General features: G+C 45.4%; 1 protein-coding gene across 3 annotated transcripts in view; it reads right to left on the bottom strand.

The window, feature by feature from the left end:
- thoc5 (THO complex 5) overlaps window positions 1-15,476 on the bottom strand; it is a 48,128-nt gene extending 32,652 nt beyond the window's left edge. For 2 of the 3 annotated variants that reach the window (XM_072489865.1, XM_072489948.1), the window contains exons 1-6: window positions 15,286-15,475; window positions 14,601-14,744; window positions 11,544-11,657; window positions 10,601-10,698; window positions 9,571-9,717; window positions 6,500-6,614 (exon numbers count right to left, since the gene is read on the bottom strand). In XM_072489865.1, coding sequence (XP_072345966.1) covers window positions 6,500-6,614; window positions 9,571-9,717; window positions 10,601-10,698; window positions 11,544-11,657; window positions 14,601-14,744; window positions 15,286-15,387 — 720 coding nt within the window. In that variant the 5' untranslated portion in view covers window positions 15,388-15,475. Of the gene's footprint in view, window positions 1-6,499; window positions 6,615-9,570; window positions 9,718-10,600; window positions 10,699-11,543; window positions 11,658-14,600; window positions 14,745-15,285 lie in introns of all 3 variants that reach the window. The other variant, XM_072490034.1, reaches the window with a different exon arrangement.
- Window positions 15,477-16,754: the final 1,278 nt, after the last annotated feature.

Genomic DNA, 16,754 nt, shown 5'->3' with positions numbered 1-16,754 from the left:
GCCAATGTGCATAACAGTTAGTTATAGTGCCCAGGCTCAGAAATTCTATGGACACCAATTGGAGAGGATCAGCAGCCTCCAGTCCCTGCTCCCACTTGAGAAAAATAGCACTGCTGACTGAGGGATAGGACAGGGTGAGAAGATGTATTTAAAGTGAGATTAAGTTCATGTGGAGTATAAACACTAGCATAGACCAGTTGGGCCAAATGACCTGTTTCTGTGAGGGAGATTCTGTGTAATTCTATGTTCTTATAAAATTGGTGAGTATACCTTTTTGTCACACGCCTGGCTGATATTGTTGAGCCTTGGCATAAGGCTGTTTAAGTATCCCTTTCTGATTTTTATTTTCTCTTGGTTATCTAGCAACTCTTAAAATAGTTTGTGGATAATCACTGTTTAGACTTAAACATGAACATTGGTCAAAGGCTGCACACCTCAACAAAACCATAACCCTGTGTGAGTTACAATCTTTAGAAGAGCGTGAAAATCCCTGCGCGAGTTACCATCTTCAGAAGAGCGAGAAAATCCCTGCGTGAGTTACTATCTTCAGAAGATCGAAGAGATTGAAGAACACAATCTAATGTTGGAAAAGTGTGTATAATGAAGTACGAGAGTAACTGGGGTAGCTGCCACATTATGAATAAAATGAGGACGGTCCTTTGCTGGAAGACTGGCTGTATTATGTGCACAGGTGCCATATGTAAATATCAGCATAGAAGGTACAGAATCTATATCAAATAAATAGTGATATACATGTTTGAATATTCTAGTATGACTAATATTCAAATAAATAACACAAGAAAGGCTGAATAATTTAGAAGATATTCTCAACCAGAATTTGTCAAAGCTTGTTTTATTCATGGGGAGTTTTGTCAACTTTGGTCAGAGTATTGGAGGGAACACGAATGGGGGGTGGGGCAAGTAGTTTCTTTCTTAGATCAGGGGAGGGATAAAGTGGAAGAAGTGACAGAGACAGACACACACAATTAGCTGGGCAGATGTGTGTTAATGCCAAATAAAAAAAGCTCCACAAATTTTACTTAAGCAGGGTTCTACTTTATTATGAACATGTAACTGCAAGTTTTGGGGAAATATATTTCAGTTTGGCAAAGATTCTTTATGTAGACAACTCCATGCACCAACTCTGGATTTAACGTTCAGTCTGTCGAGAGCTTGTGATTTAATCAAATCTTGTGCTAAAATTTCAAAGGGACTAGCTGATAGTTTGTTAGCACATAGCATCTGAGACCTGGATTAAACCCAGCCTTGACTGAAAGGATAAAAGTCTCCTTGGGTAGGTGTTATAACCTGCCTACTGATGATTGGCTGGGGACTAATGACTATCCCACAATCCTATGGGAGTATGAACTTCCCCAATGAGGGGGGCGGAGAAACTCCTACTATAAATAAGCTGGCCAGTCCAGGAACCAAGAGGAAGGAGAAGGTAGCAAGGGAAGTTACTGTTATGTACATATTGTTATAGTAAATAAACGTTATTATTTTGTATCCTTAAAACTCGTGCTGGATTCTTCGGGGCCCTTACAAAACTGACGACGAAGGTAAAAGTGAATAGCTGTCTACACTGCTGAAGCCACCTCCCTGGATTTTTGTTGGATACAGGTTGGAAGTTGTTTTCTATTATACCATGCCTCTGTACGGACGTTTGGATGTTTTTGATGCTGCGCTGGAAAGCTGGAACCAGTACACACAACGGATGCGTTACTATTTCTGGGCAAACAATATCACTGAAAACGAGCGCCAGGTGGTCATATTGCTCACCGCCTGCGGGCCGTATATGTTTGGGGTGATTAGAAGCCTTACGTACCCAGCTGCGCCGGACACCAAAACGTTTGACGAACTTGTGAATATAGTGGGGCAACACTTTAACCCAACCCCGTCCATGATAGTCCAGCGTTACCGGTTTAATACCGCTGAGAGGACCCCTGGAGAATCCCTTGCCGATTTTTTTATCCAGGCTACGCGGGATTGCGGAATACTGTGACTATGGTGAGACCTTGTCAGAAATGTTACGCGACCGTTTGGTTTGCGGTATTAACAATGCGGCCACCCAGAGAAAGTTGTTAGCGGAGCCAACATTGACTTTTCAACAGGCAATACAAATAGTCTTGTCCCGAGAGAGCGAGGAGTACAGGAGCTACAGGGAATGTAAGTGCATGCCTTGGGCGCAACCCTTTCCGCCCAAAAACGTCCCCCCGCACTCCTGCGGTACCTTGGGCGAGGCAACGACCAGACCGACGTCAGTGGCCATCGGACATTCCTCCCTGAAGGGAGCCTTCTCCAGAGCCAATGGATGAGGAGCCATGTCCGTGTCAGACTTGTAGGCGCCGACCCAGTCGCGGACGGCAGTCCTGGGGACACCAGAGGCGCCGTCGTTCCAACCGAAACTGGGACCAGCCCAGGGGCCGTACCTTCCATGTGGATGAACCTGCGGCGACCACTCCTGAGGACGTGGAGACGGAGGATGACTGCCTGCAGCTGCATTGTGTGGCAGCTCCCCGTGTGGCCCCCATTAAGGTGACAGTATGGGTCAATGGCCACCCGCTGGAGATGGAGTTGGATACTGGCGCAGCGGTCTCCGAGATCGCCCAGAGGACATTCGACCGCATCAAGCAGGGTATACAGACCCTTACATTAACCGACTCACAGGCCAGGTTGGCCACCTACACGGGGGAACCACTGGACATTGCAGGAACTACAATGACCCCTGTTGTCTATGGACGCCAGGAGGGGCGTTTCCCACTTATCGTAGTGCATGGCCATGGGCCCAGCCTGTTGGGTCGGGACAGGTTGCGCCATTTGCGGTTGCAATGGCAGCACATCCTCCAAACAGTTTCTGGAGGGTTGACTGAGGTGCTAGGACGATACCCAGAGGTATTCCAGCCTGGTTTGGGGAAAATAAAAGGGGCCGTAGCCCGTATCCAAGTTGAACCAGGAGCCACGCCGCGCTATTTCCGGGTGCGCCCAGTGCCTTACGCTTTGCTCGAGAAGGTAGAAGGGGAGCTCATTCGTTTGGAGAGTTTGGGTATTATCAGGCCCGTCCGATTTGCTGACTGGGCAGCACCAATTGTACCAGTAATGAAGCCAGATGCCACTCCATTCACAAGTTCGCTTGTGTGGCGACTATAAACTTACAGTGAATACAGTTTCCCGACTCGACCGATACCCAATGCCTCGCATAGAGGATCTCTACGTGAAACTTGCAGGCGGACTCTCATTCACAAAATTAGATATGAGTCACGCCTACCTGCAGTTGGAGCTGGACCCTGCCTCGCGACCATATGTAACAATTAACACACACCGGGGCCTGTATGAATATACACGGTTGCCCTTTGGAGTATCCTCTGCCTGCGCAATTTTTCAACGTGTTATGGAGGGCATTTTGAGAGGTTTACCAGGTGTGGCTGTCTACCTAGATGACGTGTTGATTACAGGGACGTCGGAGCAAGAGCATTTGGAAAATCTGGAGGCTGTCCTTAGACGCCTTTCGGAGGCTGGAGTCCGTTTACGTCACAGTGCGTATTTCAGGCAAAAGAAGTAGTCTACCTAGGTTATCGGGTGGACCGCGAGGGTCTGCACCCCGTCGCAGAGAAGGTGCGTGCAATTCAACGTGCCCCCAACCCGACTGACACTTCGCATCTTCGTTCCTTTCTCGGTCTCGTAAACTATTACGGGAAGTTCCTTCCCAATCTGGCAACTACGCTGGCCCCCTTGCACCTGCTGCTAAAGAAAAATCACACCTGGGTTTGGGGTCAGCCGCAAGAAACCGCTTTCCGGCGGGTAAAGCAACAATTGTCGTCGTCTGGGTTACTAACCCACTATGATCAGGGAAAGCCTTTGCTCGTCACATGCGATGCATCCCCGTATGGTATTGGGGCTGTCCTGTCCCACAAGATGGAGAACGGGGCCGAGCGACCGATAGCTTTCGCCTCCCGCACATTGACTGCAGCGGAGAAAAAGTACGCGCAGATCGAGAAGGAGGGCCTGGCAGTGGTTTTCGCGGTGAAACGCTTCCACCAGTATGTGTACGGCCGCCATTTCACTATCGTGACTGATCATAAGCCCCTGCTGGGACTCTTCAGAGAGGATAAGCCAATACCGCCCATTGCTTCTGCACGGATCCAGCGCTGGGCTTTGTTGCTTGCTGCATATGAGTATTCTCTGGAGCACAAACCAGGGACGCAGATAGCAAATGCCGACGCACTGAGCCGATTGCCTTTATCGACCGGCCCCATGTCGACCCCCACGACCGGTGAGGTGGTCGCAACCCTAAATTTTATGGACACCTTGCCTGTCACGGCATCACAGATCCGTGAGTGGACCCAGACGGAGCCAGTCTTGTCAAAGGTTCGGCACATAGTCCTGTATGGTGGGCAGCATAGACCGCTCCCAGGCGAGTTGCGGGCATTTTCCTCCAAGCTGTCAGAGTTCAGCGTGGAAGACGGCATCCTCTTGTGGGGGACGCGTGTGATTGTCCCGGAAAAAGGCCAGGAGCTGATATTATCAGACTTGCACAATGGGCATCCGGGCGTGACCAAGATGAAAATGTTGGCCCGGAGTTATGTCTGGTGGCCAGGCCTCGACACCGACATTGATTAAGGTGGCCCAAAACTGCTCCATTTGCCAGGAGCATCAGAAGCTTCCGCCAGCCGCGCCCCTACATCACTGGGAATGGCCAGGGCGGCCTTGGGCACGCTTACATGCAGATTTCGCAGGCCCTTTTCAGGGATCCATGTTCCTTCTACTAATTGACGCCCAGTCCAAATGGCTGGAGGTGCATAAGATGCAGGGGACAACGTCCTGCGCAACAATTGAAAAGATGCGTTTATCATTTTTAGTACGCATGGCCTCCCCGAGGTGCTGGTCACGGATAATGGCACTCCATTCACGAGTGAGGAGTTTGCTAGGTTTACAAAGATGAACGGCATCCGCCATATCCGCACTGCCCCTTACCACCCGGCTTCAAATGGGTTGGCAGAGCGTGCAGTGCAAACATTCAAAAGAGGCCTAAAGAAGCAGTCTTCCGGATCAATGGACACGAGACTGGCTCGGTTTTTGTTTACTTACAGGACCACCCCCCATACAGTGACTGGGGTAGCTCCCGCAGAACTCCTAATGGGCCGGAGACTTCACACCCGCCTTAGTATGGTCTTCCCGGACATTGGCGCAAAAGTACGCCGCACACAAGAACGGCAGGGACCGGGATTGTCTCGGCATCGTCCGATTCGGCAGTTTGCGCCCGGTGACCCAGTATTAGTGCGAAATTTTGCTGGTGGTGCCCAATGGGTTCCTGGTGTAATCTTTCGCCAAACGGGCCCTATATCGTACCAAGTGCAAGCCCAGGGTCGTCTCCAGCGAAAACACGTAGACCACGTCCGGTCCAGAAGATCATCCCCGCAAAAGATTCCCCGCCCCCGGAGCTCAGTTCAACAGCGGCAAAGACCAGAAACAAGGGAAGGTAGTCCTCACAATCTTCCACTGGTGCCTCACTCTAAGCCTGCGCAGGTCGTTACGGGACCGAATGGGGATAGAGACGCTGACATGACGGAGGCAGCAGACTCTGACTCCGAGATGGAGACACAGGATGAATCAGAGGGGGAATCCTCAAGTAAATAGGCCGTGGATGTACAACCGCGCCGTTCATCACGGAAGCGCCGGTCTCCGTCTCGTTATACGCCGCCTGATCCAGCGCCGCGTGCAAATGGCGTCCGGCCTGCGGCCAAACGAGTTCAACGCCTTCCTTCGCGAGGGCCTACGGTGGATTCCTTGGACTTTGGGGGGGGAGGGATGTTATAACCTGCCTACTGATGATTGGCTGGGGACTAATGACTATCCCACAATCCTATGGGAGTATGAACTTCCCCAATGAGGGGGGCGGAGGAACTCCTACTATAAATAAGCTGGCCAGTCCAGGAACCAAGAGGAAGGAGAAGGTAGCAAGGGAAGTTACTGCTACTGTTATAGTAAATAAACGTTATTATTTTGTATCCTTAAAACTCGTGCTGGATTCTTCGGGGCCCTTACAAAAGTAGGCAAAGAAGTTAAATGTGAAATAACTCTACAGTCATGTTACACCAGGGCTTGTTGGCATATATTTGTAAAGCAAAAACTGACCCACAATTTGACATTTAAATCCCATTTAAATTTAGATGCGGCTGGGTTGGCACTCAACTCCAATGAGCACACAAATTCCCATAAAATGTTTTAAGCTCTAAAAATTACAAACATACTAAATACCATTTTGATTTTTAGGCTGGATGGTGCTTGCAGTGATCACATGAGTAGCACTGGAGATGTCATGATATGTACCAAGTGACCGTTTCCAACTATTAGTTTTAAAGGGTTTCAAACATTTTGTCTCATTAGGGGTAAAAACGGTACCTGGAGTGAACTGTGCAAGACTGCATTATGATCGAAAAAGCTTCATCATGCAGTGAAAAATACTAAAACTTAAAACGTTGAAATGCATTGTCCTGCATACCTGCATAATAGTGTTGAGTCGTGGCTGAAGACTGCTTAAATATTCCTTTTTGATTTCAATGTCTTTTAGAATTTTCTCTTTGTTTGCTAATGATTCTTTATATTTTTCGGCCAACCTACAAATAAAAATGAATAGGTTTCAGAAAGCTTTTACCACAGAGACAGAAAACAATACAACTTATCGGCACAGGCTTGGAGGGCCGAAGGGCCTGTTCTTATGCCGTACTTTGCTTTGTTCGTAAGTACAGGGGAGAATTAAAAACAGAAATAAGAAAGGCAAAGAGAGTGTTTGAGAACAGATTGCCGGGGAACATAAAGAGGAACCCAAAAGTCTTTATATAAACAGTAAAAGAGTGGTGCTGATTTGGAACCAAAAAAGATTGTCTTATGGGAAGCCAAGGGCAAGGGCTGAGGCACTAAATGAGTATATTGTCTTTACAAAAGAAAATGCAGTCAATGTTATAGTAAAGGGGGCAGTGGAGAAATTGGATAAGATAAAAAGATAACTAGCTACTTCACAGGTTGACTGAGTTTGAAATAGAAAAGTCACCTGGTTCAGATGGATAGCATCCTAAGTTGTTGAGGAACTTAATGATGGAAACTGTGAAGGTCCAGGCCATAATATTTTAAGTCTCCTTAGGTTCAGGGATGGTGTCAAGAGTATGGAGAATTGTTCAAAAGAGAAGGGAGCGATGGCCGGACAATTCAGGCCAACTTTTAGAGACACTAATTCGGCACAAAATTAGTTGACACTTGGAAACTGTGGCCAGAATTTTCCAGTCACTGCGATTCTATTTTCCTGCTGGCAGCACAGCCTTGCCAGGTTTCTCGGCGGCGTGAGATGGTTACAAAGGAAAATCGCATTGACAACGACATGCGGCTGAGAAACGTGTGGCTGGCGGACCAGAGAATCCCACTCTTGGGCTACTAAATGAAAACCGTCAGATTTATCAAAAGCCAATTGTGTTTGAATAACTTGCTTGATAAATTACCTTACAACAGTAGTGCAGTTAATGGGGCTTTTAAAAGGCATTTGATAAATTATCATAAGATATACTTGCTAGCAAAATATAAATGGCTCCATTGATAACCGTTGTTTTTCCGCCGGGAGTGAAGTGTATAGTGGTGTTCCCCAGGATCTTTGTTGGGGCCACTGCTCCTTTTTATATATATCATTGACCTGGATATCATAAAACTTGGAAACATTGGGAACAGTGAGGAAGGATACGTGTACAAATCATTGAAGTAGGCAGGAGATTGAGAAAGTGGTTAAAAAGGCATATTTTTTTCATAGAATTTACAGTGCAGAAGGAGGCCATTCGGCCCATCGAGTCTGCACCGGCTCTTGGAAAGAGCAACCTACCCAAGGTCAACACCTCCACCCTATCCCAGTAACCCCATCCAACACTAAGGGCAATTTATCATGGCCAATCCACCTAACCTGTACATCTTTGGACTATGGATCCCTAACCTTTATAAATAGAGGTTATGATGAACCTTCACAAAAAATGTTTCGGCCTCAGCTGGATTATTGTGTTCAATTCCGGACACTGCACTTTAGGAAGGATGTGAAGAATTTACAGAGATTGCAGAAAAAACTATGAGAATGGTTCATGGAAACAGACTTCAATAATGATGATAGATGGGAGAAGATGGGGTAGTTATGAACATAGATTATTGATAGGTGATTTAATAGAGATGTTCTAAAACCATGAATGGTCTGGACAGAAGGGAAGAGAGAAAGTGTTCCCACCGGCAGGAAACCGAAGCCATGGATTCAAGGAATTGGAAAGAGGCAAAAGGGTGACAAGGAAAAACACTTTACATAGCGAGTGATTAGGATGTGGAGTGCACAGCCCGATATTGTGGTGGAGGCAGATTCTAACTGTGAATCTCAAAAGGAATTGGATAAGCACCCGAAGAGAACAAAAATTAGGCTCTGGGGAAAGAGCAGGGGAATGGAACTAGCAGAATTCCTCTTGCAGGGAGATGGCACGGGCATGAATGGCCTCCTCTGCTGTAACCATTCTATGATTCTATGTATCACGTAACATCAAAGATCGTAGGTGACACGAAACCTGGAAATCTGGTAAACAGTGAAGTGGTTACTAACAGGCTGATGAAATGGGAAGAAATATAACACAGGGAAATGTGAAGTGATTCATTTTAGTAGGAAGAATAAAGAGAGGCAACAGAAATGAGCTGTTACACTTTTAAAGAGGCGCACAGTGCAGTTACAGAGATCTGGGGGATGGCAAGACAATTTTATCAGGCTGTTAAAAAGGCATAAGGATCCTTGGTTTTAAAAAGCATAGATAGGGCAGCACGGTGGCGCAGTGGTAGCACTGTAGCCTTATGACGCCAAGGTCCCAGGTTCCATCCCGGCTCTGGGTCACTGTCCGTGTGGAGTTTGCACATTCTCCCAGTGTTTGTGTGGGTTTTGCCCCCACAACCCAAAAGATGTGCAGAGTAGGTGGATTGGCCACTCAAAATTGCCCCTTAATTGGAAAAAATGAATTTGGTACTCTAAATTTATTTAAAAAAAATAAAAGGCACAGATTACAAAAGCTTTATAAAACACTGGTTAGGCCCCAGCTGAAGTACTGCGTTCAATTCTGAGCACCACACTATAGGAACCATGTGAAGGACTGGAAGAGAGTGCAGAAGCATTTACTAGCATGTTACCGGGGAATTTTGTGGAGGGACTGGAATTACTTCCCTAAAACTCAGAAGGTTATGAGGCAATCTGAAAGAGGTATCCAAAATCTTGAAAAGCTTCGGTAGAGTAAGGAGAAATTGCTTCCTACAGCAGGTAGGGTCAATAATCGGAGAAAAAATATTTTTACCCAACGAGTTATGATGATCTACCATGCACTGCATGGAACTCGGTTCAATAATAGCTTTCAAATGGGACTTGAATAAATCCTTGAAATGGAAAATTATTGCTCAGCTCTGTGGGGGAAAGAGCAGGAGAGTGGAACTAACTAGATAACTCTTTCAAAGAATTAAGAAAGGCTTGGTGAGCTGAACGGAGTCTCTTAATGTTGCATCATTCTGTGAACATCTTCATACCTTTTACGCTGTTCAAGTTCCCAGTCTAAACGAGACAGAGTTTGCTGATGTGGATCATTCATGGTGAACGCAGGCTTGCTAATTTCCAATGGGGCATCTTTATAGAACTCATCCACATTCACCAAGTCAATCTCTTCATGTTTAGATCTAAAATACAGCACAGAAGGAAAGAAATTACAAACACCCATCTGATATCATATCAAGATAGAAGATTTGTAAATCTGCAGTTTTACCTGAAATTAAATAGAGTTGGAATTAATTCAGGCATATGAAGAGCAAAGTTCAGTCCAGTATTTCAGCTGAGGGGTCCATTTGACATGAAATACAAGGGTGAAGGTAAAGTGGCTCGTGCTGCTCATCTACACCTTCAGGGTCTTGTATCCTTCCACCATCAGTGCATCGTGACTGCCGTGTGTATTAGCTACAGGCTGCACTGAGGCAAATTGCAGGAGCTTTTTTTGCTGCACCTATTAAACCCGTGATCTTTTCCACCCCGAGGACCAATTGTCGATGGCACTCGGACTATCACCTACAGATTCCTGCCCCATCAATCTGGCTTGGAAATATATTGTTCTTTCTTCACTGTCGCAGGGTCAAAATCCTGGAACTTCACCCACCAACAACACTGTGGGAGTACTTGAAACATTGTAGTATCTGTGCATTAAGAAGAATGCTGACTGCCACCTTCTCCAGGGCACGTAGGGATGGGCAATAAATGCTGGTCTTGCCAGTGAAACACAGATGAATTAAAGCATAGTGACATGCTTTTCTGAGTCACTGCTAATGCACAATACCAAGTTGTATAAATATATACCCTGCCTTCCAAACTTAAGGAGCACTTTAAAACATACAATACTGGGATGAAATATTGGTGGAAAAATTCGAGACAATGAACAATATGAAATAGGATTACCACAACATTGAAAAGATTTGACAAATGTCAATAAAACACACCTCTTGGCTGCAATAAAACCAAAGATGAGAACATGAAACAATTTGAAAACCTTTCCCATTGATAAGGGAGACTTACTTGAATTCTAAGCATTTAGTGATCTCCTTTTGAAGATGCATCACCTCATATAGAAGATTCTGAAGTTGAAGATGAAGAGCATCCACCTTCTGTTTGGCCTGAGAAACAACAGCTAGAGTCTTTAGTATCCAGTGTATAAACTGCATCAATTTGTTTACATTGCTACTTCAAAAAGTCAATTCTGAACAACGAGCTGGTTTAGCACATGGCTAAATCGCTGGCTTTGAAAGCAGACCAAGGCAGGCCAGCAGCACGGTTCAATTTCCGTACCAGCCTCCCCGAACAGGCACCGGAATGTGGCGACGAGGGGCTTTTCACAGTAACTTCATTTGAAGCCTACTTGTGACAATAAGCGATTTTCATTTCATTTCACATACAAAGTTGTCCAACATTGTTACAGTATTTCCAGAACTGTTTCATTCATGTCAATTAGGAACATACCAGTCACAGTTGACTGTAGCGCAACAACAATTGTAACTAATTGATTTATTAAAGGCCAATCTATAGGATTAATATTCTAGAATTAATTACTCCAATAATAATCACGTACTGTCACAAGTAGGCTTCAAATGAAGTTACTGTGAAAAGCCTCTAGTCGCCACATTCCGGCACCTGTTTGGGGAGGCCGGTACGGGAATTGAGCCCGCGTTGCTGCCTTGTACGGCATTACAACCAGCTATTTAGCCCAGTGTGCTAAACCAGTCCCTAAACCAATCACGTACAATTACACACAATAAATGGAGCAAAACCTCCCAAATCAATAATGCAGCTGAACAAATTTGAGAAAATCAAAGAAATTGGTCCTATTTTTATTCTATTTCTTTTGGAGTCAGTGGTGATGGAGTTGGGGATTGAAGTAGAAGTGTTTTTCTCAGACAGTAATCTCCCAAAGTGAAAATGGATTTTTCAACACCTCCCCACTTTTGATGCATAAAATATTTACCTCATGAGTTTGATCTCGACCCTTTTTTAACCTGATATGAGCCAAACGATTTAATTTCTTTAGAGTCATGAAGTGAATGCAGCTTTGGATCCGCCGCTCATCAATCTCTGCTGACTGTAAGAAGGGAAAGGCGAATTAGAAACTTCACAAATGTACCAAATGTAAAGCATGTACTTAGCATGTGGGAATGGTGAGATGTTACACCTGAACTTCTCCTACTCTACGTAAACTACTGTCAGCTTTGGTTCTTTTGCCTTTGTGTTAGTCGGTCGTGTGTACAAGAACAAACTCTGGAGAATTGAGCACCTAATCTAAGCTGACGCCTCAGTGCAGGATGGGGGGAGTACTGCACTGTCAGAGATACAGTTTATCAGGTAAGAGGTTAAACCGAGGCAGTCTTCCATCATGTGGACATAAAAGATCTTTCAAAAAACAGAATAGGTTTTATCCTGTAGTTCTGACCGATATTTACCTTCCAACGGATATCATTGAAACAAATCATCTGTCCATATTTCATTGTTCTCTGTGGGACTGTACTGGGTGCATATTGGCTGCCAGGATTTTAGATTACAATGCTGACTATATTTCAAACGTACTTAATTAATTGTAAAGCACTTTGGGAGGTTGCGAAAGATGTTATAAGTTGTTGTTCTTAATTAATTTCTTTTGCTTAGTGTCTGAAAGGAAGAAAGCACCGGTATGACTGAAGTGCCTTCGTAAAACAATATTTGTACATCAACTTTTCCATTGCACAGAGAGAAATATCCAATTTATACAAAAGCTGCCCGCAAGTTCAGTTTCTGATAATCTAAGCTTAAATCAATGATCCTCAATATTTAATTCAGTACCCACATTCCCTTTCCTTTGTTTAATCTGCTACTCATGTCAAGTTTTAAGTGGAGGCTTTCTATTACCTACTCAGCAAGATCTTAGTTTTCTTTACCTTCATCTTTCAGAGCCTGCCATTGGTATTATGACAAATGAAGTACATAATGACAAGAGAATTCAACAATACATAGCAATAAACCCCCAAAACTACATCTCTTAAAAGAGATAAGCAAAGCGGAGGATGAAATAAAACACCTTGGCACACTTTAGCTCATTCTTCTCTCAACATGGCATCCAATGACACTGTGAACCAACCCAATTGTTTTGGTCCCTACTAACCTGCCCAGCACAAATTGTATTAAGAAGTTCTTGTTACTTATTTGAAATGATATTTGATCCAATTTTCATTTACATCCTCAGTAATAGTTTCTCAAGGCCTAAACTTTGCACAATTATCTCCATTCTTTCCTCTGTGTCAAAGATTTGCAGGTTACGAACATCCTGATCAGAAACTGAACTGGACTAGCCATATAAATTCAATGCTGCAAGAGCAGGTCAGAGGCTGGGAATTCAGTAGAGACCAACACAACTCTCCAAAGCCTGCCCACCATCTACAAGACACAAGTGATGGGATACGTACCACTTGCCTGGATGAGTTTGGCTCCAACGACACTCAAGAAGCTGCACATCATCCAGGACATGGCAGCCTGTCTGATTGCAACCCCATCCATCAACTTAAATATTCACTCCCTTCACCACCAGTTCACAGTAGCAGCAATGTGTACCAAATACACGATGCACTGCAGCCACTCACCAGGCTCCTCCGACAGCCAAACCCACAACCTCCAACACCTATAAGGACAAGGGAAGCAGTTGCATGGGAACGTCACCAACTGAAAGCTTTTCCAAGTCACATACCATCCTCAATTGGAACTATATCCCTGTTCCTTCACTGCCGCTAGATCAAAATCCTGGAATTCCCTCCTTAACAGCACTGTGGATATGCATGAATCAGATGGACTGCAGTGGTTCAAGAAGGCAGCTCTTTGCTACCTTCTCAAGGGGAATTTGGGATAGCAATTGTCAACCACACCCACAGCCCATGAAAACAAAACAAACACCACTCTAGGGCTGGAGCACCTAATTAAAGATCAAATGGGATTATTTGATGAGTGGAGCGTTGCTTCGTGGTTTGGCCAACATTCCTCCCTCTCATCAAGTAATTTTACTTTCTGTTGTGTTTGGGTTAGTTAACTCAGATCTAATAATTAGTCACTAGAAAATACCCAATATATATGTTAGAATTCCCTATCTCTTCAGATAGCAGAATGCATCACACTGCCAAATTATTCAAATTTGCTTCAAATAAAATACACTGTACTAAATTGTGTTATATTCAATCTCACGATACTTATAAGACTGTTTTACAGCAAGTCCCCAGTTTTACCAATTTCTCTCAGGCTCTTAGAAAAAGTGCCTGGGCTATTTATTCTATACCCAATCCCTTTATTTTCCTGCTTTATGTTTAGAGCTAATCCAGTCTGAACACGCCTGGCCAGTTGGAAATTATTCTACCAAGATTAATTCATATTAAGCTTTTTCAATAAATCTGGAATTTGATGTGTGGTTTATTGCTCTTGATTTCACAGCTGTTCCCATGGCGAAGCAGGAACCTCATTAATGTAAATAAAAATAGAAAATGCAGGATATACTTAGCAGGTCATGCAGCCTCAGTGGTGAAACAGAGTTAATGGCATCAGCCTCTGATGAAAGATTATCGGACTGAAATGTTGGGACGGCACAGTGGTTAGTGCCTCACAGCCCGGGAACCTGGGTTCAATTTTGACCTGACTGACTGCCTGTGTAGTGTTAGTACATTCTCCCCATGGCTGTGTGGGTTTCTTCGGGGTGCTCCGATTTCCTCCCACAGTCCAAAGATGTGCGGATTAGGTGGATTGACCACGGCAAATTGCCCCTTAGTATCCAGGATGTGCAAGTTCGGTTAAGGGTTTACAGGGATGGGGGAGTGGTCATGGGTAGAAGTGCTCATTTGAAGGGTCGTGCAGACTCGATGGGCCGAATAGCCTCCTTCTGCGCTGTCGGAATTCTATGATTAACTCCCGTCTTCCACAGGTGCTGCCAGAGCTGCTGAACATTTCCAACATTTTCAGTTTCTGCAACTCAAATTTCCAGCATCCAGAACGTTTACGTGAATGGAGTTCGACCTACCGCATCTTTTCCCCCTTTACTCTTCAGTTCATGAATCTCAGCCATCAACCTTTGAAGATCCTCACAGGTTTTCTTGTACAGATCGTAATCCTTAGCAGGGTCTCGTGCGTCTACTTCTGCTTCTTCGCTGTAAGTTTTAGTCTCCTGAAACAAGCACGTATTTTACCATTCGATACACATCGACAACTATGAGGCCAGTGATAACCACTGCTATGTTCATCTGCAAAAGTTGCCTTACAGGAATGAAGGTGAAAGGACTAGATTAACATGGGGGGGGGGGGGGGGGGGGGGGGGAAGAGAGAGAAAGAGGTGCTTCAGCTCAAATACTGAGCCAACTTTAAACCTGATGATGATACCGACACTCTGGAGACTGAAAATACTAAAATTTACAAATAAAATACTGGATGTGGGGATTTATCTTTAACTTCACCTTTTTAAAAGAACACAAGATGCTGAAATGCTCCATAAACAGTTTCAACAGCAATTTCCAGATAAAACTCCAATGAATTGAAATGTTGGCTTTTCTTTGAATCCTGTTAGGCTTGAGCACAAGGTAATCTGTGAGGAGGAATTAGATCCTCCTGTGCTTGTGGTATGTTCAGCAGCTCAGTGTTTTTGTCGGGCCGGCCCAGGCCTCGGCGCCCAGCCTCGCACCAACCCCACCCGCATTCAGCCAGCCACCCACCTGGTCGGCGTCCCCCCGAGCCTTCCTAGTCTCCTTCTCCACCGCCCCGCCATCGCTGCGAATCACTTTGGTCTTTCTCTTCTTCGCCGACTCCGTAGACATCGCAGCTTCCGGCTCCGCCAACTGGAGCAAGTGACCCGCACGCTCTTCCGACTCAGGCGGCAGGAGGAGGGGGAGAAGGACAACACCTCCCTGCCTGCGGGCGGCGCTGTCGCCGCACCAAAGGGACGGGCTTGGCTCCTCCCGGCCTGCGGGCGGCACTGTCGCCGCACCAAAGGGGTGGGGTTTGCTCCCCCCCCCCCCCCCCCGCCTTGCGGGTGGCGCTGTCGCAGCACCAAAGGGACAGTGTTTGCTCCTCCCCGCCTGCGGGCGGCGCTGTCGCCGCACCAAAAGGGGCGGGGTTTACTCCTCCGGCCTGCGGGCGGCGCTGTCGCCGCACCAAAGGGGCGGGGTTTGCTCCTCCCCGGCAATATCGGCGCACTAAAGGGACGTCTTATTCCTCTCGCAGTTTACACCTCCCCAACTGTACGATGCGCTATCACCACACAAACGGGCGGAATTTGCTCCTCCGCACCATAGGGGGCACCGTTTCCGCAGTGGGAAGGAGTCTTCCTTGCCTTTTGGAGGCGTTTGAGATAAAAACAAGTTTTGAAAAATTAAATATTAGGATTCTTTTTGGTACTTGTGGACAGTTGCAGAAACGGCATGTCCTTTTTGTGCTGAGCACCAATGGATTTTTTACTGTGACAAATTGGGGTTATGTAGTTACAGCCTTTGGATCATCCTGGGAGCAGGAGTTACATTTAGGCTACAAGCAAAAATAACCACTGGAACTAATTTTAATTAACTGCCTTAATCTTTGAATTGGGACATTTTTCCAATAGCAGTCCAAACTTGGAAAGTAGAATATACATGCTATTTATTTGCAAACAAGCTAACTACAGAGGCTTATTTAGATTTGATGCTAAATGAGTTAAAAGCCATTGTGATGACATACTTCTTTGCCATCCAAATGTGTCTTTGCTGGGGCTCCTTGATGTTACTCCGACATGGTAGTTGGAAGGGGGCCATGGACTACAAATCATTTGTGATTCTGAAGTACTGTGAAGCAATGTTAATTTTACTTGCAACACCAACAACTTATATTTATAATAAAATATCCAAGAACCCTTCACAGGAGCATTATAAAACAAAATATGAGCCCCAACTAACCACGTAAGGCGATTTTAGGTCAGGTGACCAAAAGCTTGGTCAAAGAACTAGGTTGTATGGACTATCTGAAAGGTGGAAAGGGAGGTACAGAGGTGGAGATAGGAATTCCAGAGTTCAGGGGCGAAATTCTCCGTTATCGGCGGAAAGTCCGCTGATCGGCGCAAAAAATGGCGCAAATCCGACTTGCGTCACGTCGGAAAAATGGGTCAAAAGTCTCCAGCCTGAAATGGGCTAGCAGCGACGTAGCGGGATCCGCG

This window comes from Scyliorhinus torazame, chromosome 1 (assembly GCF_047496885.1).
Source record: "Scyliorhinus torazame isolate Kashiwa2021f chromosome 1, sScyTor2.1, whole genome shotgun sequence".
In the NCBI taxonomy this organism is placed as follows: domain Eukaryota; kingdom Metazoa; phylum Chordata; class Chondrichthyes; order Carcharhiniformes; family Scyliorhinidae; genus Scyliorhinus; species Scyliorhinus torazame.
The sequence above is the reverse complement of the archived record's forward strand: the minus strand, read 5'-3'. Positions and strand labels throughout refer to the sequence as shown.